Raw genomic sequence first — 12313 nt, 5'->3', positions numbered from 1 at the left:
GGTATGATATTTAGTTGCTGAGGTGAAAATCTGAAGACAAAATAAAAGAAGATCAAAGGTTTTGAATAGTCCACGTTTGGAAGGTATTGTCCTTACCCAGCTGATCTTTTCTCTGAATGATTTGGTGTCTAATGAATTCAGCAATGATTTCTATATGGTCCTCGTATGTTTGGTGCCAGGTAACGAGTGTTATCATCATCTTGATGGAACAAGGAACTCCTTTCTGTCCTGGTAGGCCAGGCTTTGATGAGTCTGTGACAAAGACGAGATGAGACAATGACAAGGATATTGAAGCAGTTGGTAAGTCTCGATTTTACCTGTTCTCTTTAACGAAATATAAGAAATGGTGGAGAGATTTTACCACTACTTTTAGCCTCTTGGTCTGTCAAATTAGGTGATAGCTAAAGAATTATGGTCATAATATTGCACTATCTACATTGCTTTGGCTTGGTTCTGAATTTTATGGGCCAGTTTCAATCATTTGAGCTCTTTTGTATCTGGTTAAATCAATAGAGTACTTGCATGTTGGTCAAAATTTTCTTGAGTTAATCATATAATTAGGCTTGTGTGGAATCTGATCTAAACCATGGATGTTGAGATCATGACTTGTTCGGTCAAAATCAGGCTAGGTTTGGATTGCAAGTTTCATAATGTTCCATGACATGCTTTTTAGATCATCGGTGCTAAGTCAAATGAGTATTTATGTTGTTTCCTTCTCTCAAGTTGTCACTAATTTAGATTTATCACTCTTACCCTTCTATTTGCCTGCCAAAAACTAATGTTTACCTTTATAATCATAATGTTCACTTTGATCGGGTTGTTGGACGGTCCCTCGTTTTTATTGGATTAAATGCCTGCATCCAGAGATGCAATATCATTCATCCGGCCACACTGCACACTGCAATCTAACTGGTGACCCCGGTGTCCACTGAGGAAAGGATATATGGGACCATTTATTTGAAGAAGGTTTAAAAGCTTTAGTCTTTTCCATATGTTATGCTGATCTTGGTCCTCTCATCTTTTGTGCTATAAGCATTGCCAATCAGATTCTAACATCTTTCTGCTCCCATTTATCGGGGACAGCATTGTTGCTTCAATTATATATGGTATTGCTCCATTAGCGTAACAAGCAAGGACCTCATAAAAACTAACTAGAAAGTATTATGTGGGTTATTTGATCCTGTATAAGTATTCAAGATCTTTCTGGTGAGTAACTGATGTCGAAGTAAGCATATGCCTGCTCGAGTTTTTACATACTCCTCCTGTTTAAGTCTGGATGTTTTCGTTAGGCTTAGGATCCAAATCCATTCAAATTTAATTACAAGTACTACGATCAATCTATGGTCAACTTTAATGAGTCTGTGCTACAGCATCCTTATTCCACATAAGTCATAGACTGGGTTCGTTTTAATACTATAAAATATCACGTCCAAAATTTGGGACATAATATGACTATGCTATCAAGGGGTAACGCCCATGATAATATAAATCCAACAATCATAATTTGTATACAAATCCACCTCAAGTAAATGTATAACATAATGATCCAAATTCATTATTCATTAAATAATAAAGCAAACATCGATTCAGAGCGTTTAAATCTAAATAAGAATATTATAATCCGTAATTCTTAAAATTTAGAAAATCATTAACTATAAATTTAGTTAATTAAAATACTAAAATTTTTCTACAAAATAAATTTGCTAGCGCGAACTTTAAATCTGGATTTGATATCATTTGCAACAATTCATGACCTCATCCAAAAGCTAGCCAGAAAATATTATTTGAATTTTTTGATTTTATATAAGTACTCAAAATCTCTCCGATGAATAACTAATAAGGGTCACACGGATCCTCATATACCCATGAAATAATGCTATCAATGAGTCATCTTCTACCGCACTGTTCCTGAGTGATCTCTCAGTCTAGACAGGAAATGAGCATAATTTCTATCAATTTTTTGATGGTCTATATGACGTCACCACATTTGATAAGCTGGGGGAGGCCCCCTTTGGGCTCGGAGATTCTGACATCGACTTGATGGCGAATCTTAATGATTGGCGGTGACCTGAAAATTTTGTCTCTAACCAGAAGTGTGTAAGCCGTAGCCTCGCAAAATGATGGTGCTTTCCTTTTCCCTTAAAAGGTGAGTGCTTGGGAACTTCGGTGCTTTCAAAAATTTCGCCAAAGCATTTGTGAAAAATATCACCAATACAGTAGTCTCAAGTGGAATATTGCTTTCTCTAGTGGAATATTTGCTTTCTGTTCATTCAAAAAAAAGGAAAAAAAAGAAGAAGAAATTCTTCCAAGATTTTGCTGCATTGCCTCAATGAAGTTGCTTAGGCACTGTGATATTGTGCTTCAAATTCTTACTCAAAATTCCAGTGGAAAATCACAACTTCATCAGTTATAAATGCAATAACGAAAACACTTGTCGCAGGCCAGCTAAGATTTTCCTATATATACACTCTGTTAAACTATAAGTATCTTTAACAATCAGCTCCCAACATGGCATCAATCTTCTGTGCATGAATTTAGGGTAAATATTTGGATATTTATTGTTTTTAGATATGAAAACAAGTGTACTAGTATCACCTATCAATCTTAGCTCATTAATTTGGAAAGATATGTGTGGTAGCACCATCAAATATTTTTATCTAGATTAACGCTAACAAGGATCAACCCATAACCTCCTCATATATGGAGGATGGTTCCACTCATTAAAAAGATTCAACTTTTAAGGAAGGCTTCATTCTTTTTTGCTTACAAGTAAAATTTTCTCCTCCTTTAATAAAAAAAAGTCTTCTTTAAAAATAAATAGACAAAAGTAAAAATAAATTGCTATTCTTGCATAAAGAAGATGTAGAAAGATATAGTGTCAAGAACACTACAATTTGAGTGCATCCAAGAAGGACACGATTTTCTCCCCATAACCATATGCTTGGACATAATCGGACATAGTAATCAACCTCGGTGGACCCACCCTTGATTGCTACAAATTTATGGAATCCTTATAGCTGGAATCAAGTTACAAGAGCATCCACCAACCCCTACCTAAACAAACATGATAAAATGAATCATGACACCACCAAATCCCCTTATTTCAATCACTCACAGCAGTATTTTTGGTGCTTAAGGTATTTGGTTTGATGATGATCGTAGATTGATCTCCTGCGTCCACGCACTCTTATCTTGGTTGTGGATGTGCCAGTAAGTTTGTGCTAGTGCATCCGGATCCATTGTAAGGTCTACGCTTTGATCTCCTCGTGACGATCTGATTAAGCCTCATCAAAAGAACTCAAAAAATATCGTATTTTCAATGGCAAGTAATAATGTTTTCTCAAAAGGGAAAATCACTTATGAGAACTTGACTCCATTTACCTTTTAATTTTTTTTTTCAAAGACAAAAAGGGGAAGAGAGAGAGCCATTCTTGTATTCTAATTGCCTGGGTTCGAAATCTTAAGGATAGACAAATGTACAAACTCTACCTCTTAAGCAGGGGTTATGACCAAGGTAATTAATCTGATTACTAGGTTTCCCAATGATTGGCCAACAAGGACCTTGGTAGTTGGGTCGAGATTTATCCGTTATTGTTATAGTATAGGTTCTTGGATGGACAAAATACAACAGCTATGCTTTAAAATGCACATAATATATATATATATATATATATATATATATATATATATATATATATATATATATATATATATATATATATATATATATATATATATATATATATCTCTATCTGTGTGTGTGTGTGTGTAAACTATGAGAATGATCTAAAAAAAGGATATTGCATGCAAAATCTTGAGATACTATGAGATGGAAGCAGAGTGTTCTTCTTGCAATTTCTATTTGTGCACTTTTCGACCTAAGATGGAGGTCAGAATAAATACAATAATGATGAATGAAAAAAAGAAAAAATTTTAGTTGTTTCAGAACGAGAGAGTAGAGAAATTCGATCTGTTGTCTTAGAAAGAAAGGTGCTGAGGAGTGGAATTAGTTGCTTATGATTATATATAACTAACCAACCTGGGCATACCAATTACTCCATCGATGATAACATGAGCAACATGTACACCAGATGCTTGGAACTCTCCCGCTAGACATTGCGACAATCCCCTCAGAGCAAATTTCCCACAACCTATTCGTAAAGCGACTTAGCATTAGCCTTAATCTAGATTAACATACAATCTCATACAATAGAAAGTTTTGTTTGGAATAAGATCCTACTTAATTCACAGTTGCCTGCAAAGCCACTAAGAGAAGCCGAGGAGCCGGTGAAGATGATGGTGCCTCTGCCCCTCTCGACCATCCCAGGAATCACCTTGGAACAACATAAGCTACACATCGTTAGAATGAAAGCATTGGTACCAAACAATCCATGGTACTTGTCCAAGTGAAGGCCATGATCAGAATGCATGAACAAAGCTCAATTTTTTTCAGGTGCCTGCCTGCTGCGCACAATGGAATGGCCCCACTGTGGAGACCGCGAGAGATCGCTTGAAAGACTCGAGGCTAATGGCAGTGAATTTGGTGGGCTGGCAGGAGACAGGCTCGCTGGCATTGTAGACAAGAATCTCCACGAAACCGAGCGAAAGCACGCCTTCGAAGGCCTCGCGCACTGACTTGGAGTCGGAGCAGTCGATGCGGATAGCGAATACTTGAGCTTTGGCTTCCCTGGCGATCTCCTCGGCGAACCTCGATAGTTTGGCTGCAGGATAAACGCATATGCTGGAGATTGGAATCGATGATTATTGATGAGGGAAGAAGAATGAAATAAATGGATGGATGTTGCTTACCGAGGTCTCGTGCGAGGATGGCGACGGTGTAGCCTTCATAGGCGAACTTTCGAGCAATGGAGCAGCCGAGTTTGGGGCCGACGCCGACGATGGCAGCGATGCCTTTGGAGGAGCACGGGCTTGACATGGAGCGCATGTTTGGCAAGTTGTCAACCAAAGGAACAAGTCTTTATTCCGGAGGAGGTGGTGGGGAGAGAGACGGAGAGAGAAAGAGAAACAGATGAGATGTGTTTGGAGCTCCTTGGTTGCCCTTTTAGAGAGGTAATGGTGAAAAGCAATGGGCTGCCTTTTCATTTTATAGCAGCTGCAATGCAGCGATCTTTCTTTCTTTCTTTCTTTCTTTCTTATTGGGTTGTGTTAGAATCCATTGATTGATTCATGTAGTCTATACCGATATTTTTAAAAGGGAGAATCATAGACACGTCGCACATTCATACATACATATCTGAGAAGTTTTGTGTGGTAAAGGAATCAAGGTTCGATTGTGTCTGGATTCAAGCAACTAGTTAATGTATTACAAAATTAAGATTGCTAGGTGCTATGCACTCAAATCACCTATAAATTAATTATTTATCTAAGTAATGCGACCGTCATCTTACCCCTCCCCGTCTCTATCTCGTGATCAGACTTCATGTAAGGAGGCTTTAGGTTTTTGAGATGAGTGGTTGGTTAAGAGCACATGAAGCCTTGGGTTGTTTTGGTAAGCTGTTGGTTAAGAAATATGAGCCCAAAACACTGTGCCTAGACTTAATTCTTGTTGGGTTTAAGTCAAATCAACAGTTTCATATATTTGACCTATGGATTACTGAAGCATCACCGACAATGTATGCTATGCAGTCTTCGCCGACAATCAAAATATCTAAGCTAGATTTTCTCCTCATGTAAAATAAAACACTGTAATATTAGCTATCCATAAGAATCATGTGGGTCAATCGTATGGATTTGGTCGATTTGGAGGCTATGTCTTCTATAATGATGCCAACGAATCATTAGATTACATCTGTCTTAGATGCAGCTTCCTTAACCCTTTTCGTACTGTGATTGTTGCCAAATTAAACAGTGAGGACCTGCAGAAGAATTTCTCCTCTGTATTCTATGGACTGGCTTGGAAAGAAAGAATTACAAGAATATTCTTAAACATAGCTCCTTCAGCAGATGATTTTTTACAGTCCAGCATCCACCTCTTCAATGACTAGTCTATTTTGTGTAATCAAAAGCATCTCTCTGTTTTTCAAAGATTTGGTACAACATTAGGCAGGTAAATTGCTGATGTATCTGTCTCCTTTTGATTAGGCTCCGCCTAATCTTTTACTCCCCTTCTCATCTCTCCTCCATAGTTGTTTCCTCTCCTTCTGAATAAATTTCGGGTGGCTTTTCCTCCCTCCAAAAAAACAAAACCCTATGATTAGCTATATGTAGAAGGAAACATTCAGTATGTTAAGTTATCTTACACCTAGTTGATTTGTGGCATCATACAAACTATGCAACCTTGGCCCTCATCCAACTCACTAGGTGGTTGATTTTAGAAGAAAGAACAATATGAACAAGATCTCTTTGGCCTGCAAACAACTGCTGTATGTTACAAGTTATAGGAAAAAGTCCAGCAACATGGATATATAGGATCTAGTGGCCAAACCCATCACCTTGGCTGACTTGATGAGGCTTAGATTTGTTGCAAACAATCAGCTACTTAGATATTGGACAGAATTGGAATTAAACTTAACTTGGGCCTTATTGGATTAGGTCTGGTTAATTTCTTTCTATTAAAAGCAAATTAGACTCATCAAGAAAGCTGGGTCCATATTGTTCCAAACATCTCGAAATCTATTTGGGTCCTAGAAAGAGCTTAAATGACATCCTATTTCTAATAAGATGTAGAGTTCCCTTAGAAGATTCTCTCTGGTCGGTGAGAAGTAGACTTGATTTAGCCATTTCACTCAGCACTAGTAGATTGTCCTCAACCACTGTCCTCCGGGCCATCCATTTTGCCAGCATGCAAGAGTCAAGCAGATTCTCTGTCCATGAACAGGCATCCATGCACGAAAAAAAGTGGGGAGGCATCTTTGCTGGATCTGCATTGAAAAGTGGGGAGATTCTCTGTCTCGCAGCTTCTTGCATTGATATCTAGATATTTTTGTTATGTTATGTATACACATGGCTCAGTCTCGCAGCTTCTCGCATTGATATCTAGATATTTTGTCACAATCCAGAATCTCACCCCCCCCTCCCCCTCCCCCCCGCCCCAAAAAAAAAAAAGTTGGAAATATTATTTAGATTCTTTAGTTCTGTATAAGCATCCAAAATCTATTCATTGCATAACTGATATGAGACTAAATACTCGCCCGCATAGGTCCTCTCATTCCAAGCACCTAAAAGATAGAACAATTAGTTTATTGGTGTGCTGTAATTGTTTTACACACATCATGGGAACTGCAGACTAAGTTCTAGTAAAGACTACATATTGCAGATTATATTAACCAAACAACGTTTTGAACTCATGTGATCCATCAAGGTCATGCAAGTTAATTGGTTAGAATTTAATCCTAATTTAACCAATATCTGTTAAGAGAAATGACTAATCCATTAAAGTTGTTATAAAGATCTAAATCTAGTCGATCCATTTCTTATTATATATTAGAGATCTCACAGAAAATTCAGGGGGATCTTATTTTACTTTCTGGTGGATTCGTTATTAGGTTTATTTCTTTCAAATATTCAAATTGAATTTTAAAAGTTATATTGTCAAAAAAAAAACTTAACATTACTAATTGCAGAAGATATCTAATTCTTAATATATTGAATTTTAATTAATGTTTTGCTGGATTTCAACAGATTTTGTCACTATTTCTAGTTTCAAACGCAATCAGACATTGATGATCTTGTCTGAATTGCATTCGCATATAAGAAACTAACGGGGAAGAAAAGAGTAGGCTCTCAATGAAAATATTGTCATTCTTGTAATAGAGAGTTGTTGATAGTTCGCTACACATCATACTTTGCTAGAATTAATTGTTACAAACTGAAACGTGGTTATACCCATCTATTATCCAGGAATCAAAAATTCCAAGTTTGAATCTTCAGATCTAAGTAATTATAATGCTGGTGAGTTTCAACCAAGATTCTAGCATCTCTTGGACAACATTAGAAAAAAGGGTGGAGCAGGCTTTGCATGAACAGTGCCAAACAAGTAATGGTTTATCTTTCCCTTTGATACTTTTGGTTCAGGTCCAGGTTTGTCCCTTCTTTTCTTTTTTTTTTTTGGTTAAAAATGGCATTTCATATAGCTCTAACGTAAGTACATTCTGCCAAATCAAAAAAAAGTAAAACGTCCAAGTTTGTCTTTCCTTGCGTCAAGATTGCAATGACACCCAAATTCCTCAATTTGGGCATCCAAGTGGCCACTTGGGCTAACCATGTTCACCCACTTGATTAGACATCTTAATGAGAACCCCAAGAATCGAAGCCTGATCCATTCTTATCTACAACCACGCACACAGCTGCATCATGAACTGGTTTACGTTCCATCAAAATGTCACACCAAGTGATGCACTACTTTCCTTCATCCTTGATGATATTCATGGTTGTTTCACCTAGCTAGAACTAGAGTCTTGAAGATAAACTAGCATTTTGAAAAATCTGTTTTCCAAATGAATTCAGTTCATTTATCAAGAGAAATGAATTCAGTTCATTTATCAAGATAAATGAATTCATCTTTTGTTTCTATGATTGAAAAAATTTGGAGAACTATCTCATATAGAAAGGTCAAACATCGGTAGTCTAATTAACATATTCGTAGAATTATGAGCTAGATCCCGCAATCTTCTTTGCTTTATAGTTTTTTTCTTCTTAGGAAACTACCCAAAGAAGATTTAACTGATGTTAAAATTTGCAAAATGATGTTCTCATTGAGTTTAAATTATCATACGATTACTTTAGTTTTAATATAAGAACGTTGGATATTTTTCCTATAAAAATCATCATTTGTTCTATCTTTTTAAGAAAAAGAGAATAAGACCCATCCAAGCATGCACTATAATTACTTAAGCTTCGGTACCTGAGGATGCATCGCCAAAGATTTGGATCCAGAATCTCTGGTTAAACGAAAAGTATAACCACTGAGGGAGGACCATCTTGACCAAGTAGTTACTACTAAAATTTGGAGGCAAGTTAGAGTTTATTACTCAAAACTGTCTTGCCCATCTATGTAGGAATATAAATTAAAAAAAAGTCTGATTACTCAAGTTTTGGACACAAATCACATCATGCAGGTTATACAATTCGAGAAAATATCATTAGTTTATGAGTTTTTTCATACATATTCTTCTAAATATTGGAATTTGTGTGAATATCCTTCAAAAATTGATATTTGTATGTATACCCTCATCAAATACTTGTTGGGTATGTACACTCATGCCATCTAACGCCGTTAAGAAGTTATCGGTTTAAAATTAAAATAACGAAAATACCATTAATAGGTAAACATACAAAAAGAAACGTTCACGCAAAAAAAAATTCTTAGATTTTTGCATAAATACCCTTCTAAATATTAAAATTTGCACGAATACCCTCCAAATTGATATTTACTTGCCCGCCCTCACAAAACACTATTTTTGTATAAATATTTTTGACATAGCGATTCAGCTAACGTAATTAGCCAAAATTATATTCATTAAAATTAAAAATTAATTAAAATTATGAAAGTATCTTTTTATTTCTAAAGTGAGTAACAGGTCAACAAGTTAACAGGTCTCACTAAAAACTAAAACAGGTTGAAATAAAAAAAATAAAATTAGATTTTTTTGTGTAAACCCTCATGTATATGTAAAATTGTATAAATACCCTTACAAAATATTATTTGCAGATATGTTCTTATCAAATATTTTTTTATTTTTTTGTTAACTATACTTTCTTCCTCCTTTTTCCGCAAACCAAATATGACCTTTGTTCTTGAAGTTTCAACGGTGCCAAAACTAATTAGACTGACTTTTTAGAAGGAAATTCCAGGCCGGGTGACATAATACAGCACCAGGTTATAGACATTTTAGTAGAGACGTCATGTGAAATCTTAACACGAGCCTCCATCATCATTTTAATTCTTTAACCTACCATTCAATGGAAGATAGGCCTTGAACCTGTCCACGCAAAGATTGTTAGGAACCAAACCAATGGAGAAGTGGATCCAGGATCATTTGGCGTTATTATTCGTATTTAATGCTAGGGCCGAGCAAATACAATGTATTTTTTTTTTTGTTTAAGTTTTTATTTGGCAGAGCTTTGGGTGTGTCATGCCCCCGCCTCCGCGGAGCACATGCGGCACCCAGTGCCCACATGGGAGCCACATGAGGAGAGAATACGAGGCTCCCCTGCCAGATATTGTCCGGTTCCGGTGCCCGCACGCACTGCTCAGACCCCTTCTCGGTTTTGTTTTCTACCCAAAACGCGTCTGCAGGATTTGGAGACACCCACCTCATATGCTCAGGCTCTGGAACGTGTCTTTTCGATGTAGGACTATTGGACCTCACATCCTTTCCACCATCGAACAAGAGCTGTCCTCGGTTCTGATACCAAATGTCACGCCCCCGCCTTCTCGGGACACGTGCGGCACCCAGTGCCCACGTGGGGGCCACATGAGGGGGGAACACAGGGCTCCCCTGCCAGATATTGTCTGGTTTCGGGGCCCGCACGCGCGCCGTATGCACCGCTCAGATCTCTCTCCGGTTTTGTTTTCCATCCAAAATACGTCTGCAGGATTTGGACACCCGTCTCATGTGCCTAGGCTCTGGAACGAGTCTTTCCGATGTGAGACTATTGGGCCTCACAGGGTGGGCTAGAAAACACTTTCTAATCCTCCAAAAGTACTTTTGGATAGAATAAAAATGTTTGGTAAAAAAATCGGAAAGTTATTTTAGCTTTACCAGAAAACTAAAATAATAATGGAGCTTCGAAGCACTTTTAACATAGAAAGTTGTTTTGATTTATATTTTGTTTTTAGACCAAAATGCTTATAATAAAAATATTATAATTATAGAAAATATCTTTTTATATAGTGGGTCCAGAAAAATTAATACGGTAGAAGTATTGAGAGGCAGGGCTTTTTGGATAAATTTATTGAGTTGGTCCTTCGCATAAGATCGGTGTCCCGGTCTTTTCTATTATATATTTAGTAGATTTTGCGCTGTTGGACCTCTCAGGGATTCTAGTTTGCCAAGCAAGTCATCATGCACTCTATGAAAGCTCAACTTTGCATGTTGCTCTTACAAACCCCATTTTGAATGTGGAATACAGATTAACATTTCATGCGACTATATGTTTTGAACTTTATCATAATCAAAATCAATTCTTGCTATATTATAAAATTCAATAATATTCTTATTTTTTTATTAAATAATTATAATAATAAGATGATAATTATAATTGTAAAAGCAAATAGTTCATTGTTTTTAAGAGGATGATTATCTACAGGGTTATCATATTTCTTTCGGCCTCGTACAATCATACAGTTGTAACTGTATTTGTAACTTTTAATTATAAACAAGCAAACAAAAATAAGTTTTACATTTGCAATTCCGATTGCAGGCTGTGTTTGAATTATATGCAATTAAATTGCAGACAAGCGAAGGGTCCCATGATGTAGTAGATGTTGGATTCATATGCATCAAAGTCAAACCAGCCAGAGGATAACTAACAAATAGCGAGGGAGTCAAGAAGATTTAGTATTGCTCAATCAGTGGAAGTTTGAGAGAGACAATGAGCCAACAGCTGGTGCTCAAACGATCATGACACTGCTCTCTTTGGCTGTAAGTATAGGAGACTTGGTCTTAGCTTTAATCCCACGAGCCACAAAAATGCCACATGACTTTTGGCTACCATCTTCTTTCAGCTGTTAGTGTCATAGGAATCTTTATTACTCTGCTTCTCTTTGGGACTTTTCCTTCTCAAGTAGGAAACCAAGGTTCATGAGATCATGTCTATGTGGTTGATTTGATATTACCCGTCCCCAAGTGCAACTATGGTCTTGTCCCTCTTCAACCCAACCAAAGGAAACCCACTTGAATGGTTTTCAAGGACCAATACTAGCCAACCGATGGCTAGCCAACCAGAACAAGAGAAAGTCCTTCGCCATTATTATAGAGGGGCAGCTGGGGAAAAAACGATACAATGAGATCATCACAAGTGGCTTTAGAAAGCCAAGACATGTATATTGACTAAAGATCCACAGCATCCATGGCGGCCCCGTACTCTTTCTTCTCACCATTATATTTTTGCAAGCGAAGGCTCGATAAGCCAAGAAATGAGGTCTACTCAGCGTATGAGTTACGAGATATTCCACAAATACATCTAATCAGATCATTCCATGTGGAGTTCCAATGAATGATTATGCCCATCAAATTACAATACTAAGCTTCTCTGGCCTTCCATTCATATCAGCATTCATTTCCTTTCTCGATAGTTATGAACTCTTATATCGTTATCTGCGGAAAAGAATTCTCACAGTTTGAAGGCA

General features: G+C 37.0%; 1 protein-coding gene across 2 annotated transcripts; it reads right to left on the bottom strand.

The window, feature by feature from the left end:
* Nucleotides 1-501: 501 nt before the first annotated feature.
* Nucleotides 502-5386, bottom strand: LOC103711987 (3-oxoacyl-[acyl-carrier-protein] reductase FabG). 2 transcript variants are annotated; one of them, XM_008798350.4, is made up of 5 exons: nucleotides 4810-5386; nucleotides 4462-4721; nucleotides 4241-4334; nucleotides 4050-4151; nucleotides 502-3274 (listed from the first exon to the last, which is right to left on the bottom strand). In XM_008798350.4, exons 1-5 carry the CDS (start codon nucleotides 4943-4945, stop codon nucleotides 3249-3251), a joined length of 618 nt encoding a protein of 205 aa, XP_008796572.2. In that variant the 5' UTR covers nucleotides 4946-5386; the 3' UTR covers nucleotides 502-3248. The 2 variants fall into 2 exon arrangements, with proteins under 2 accessions (XP_008796572.2, XP_008796571.2); XM_008798349.4 differs by having other exon boundaries at nucleotides 4040-4151; nucleotides 4810-5278.
* Between the last annotated feature and the right edge of the window lie 6927 nt (nucleotides 5387-12313).

Source organism: Phoenix dactylifera, chromosome 15 (assembly GCF_009389715.1).
Source record: "Phoenix dactylifera cultivar Barhee BC4 chromosome 15, palm_55x_up_171113_PBpolish2nd_filt_p, whole genome shotgun sequence".
Classification (NCBI taxonomy): Eukaryota; Viridiplantae; Streptophyta; class Magnoliopsida; order Arecales; family Arecaceae; genus Phoenix; species Phoenix dactylifera.
This window is presented reverse-complemented; position numbering and strand designations above follow the sequence as displayed.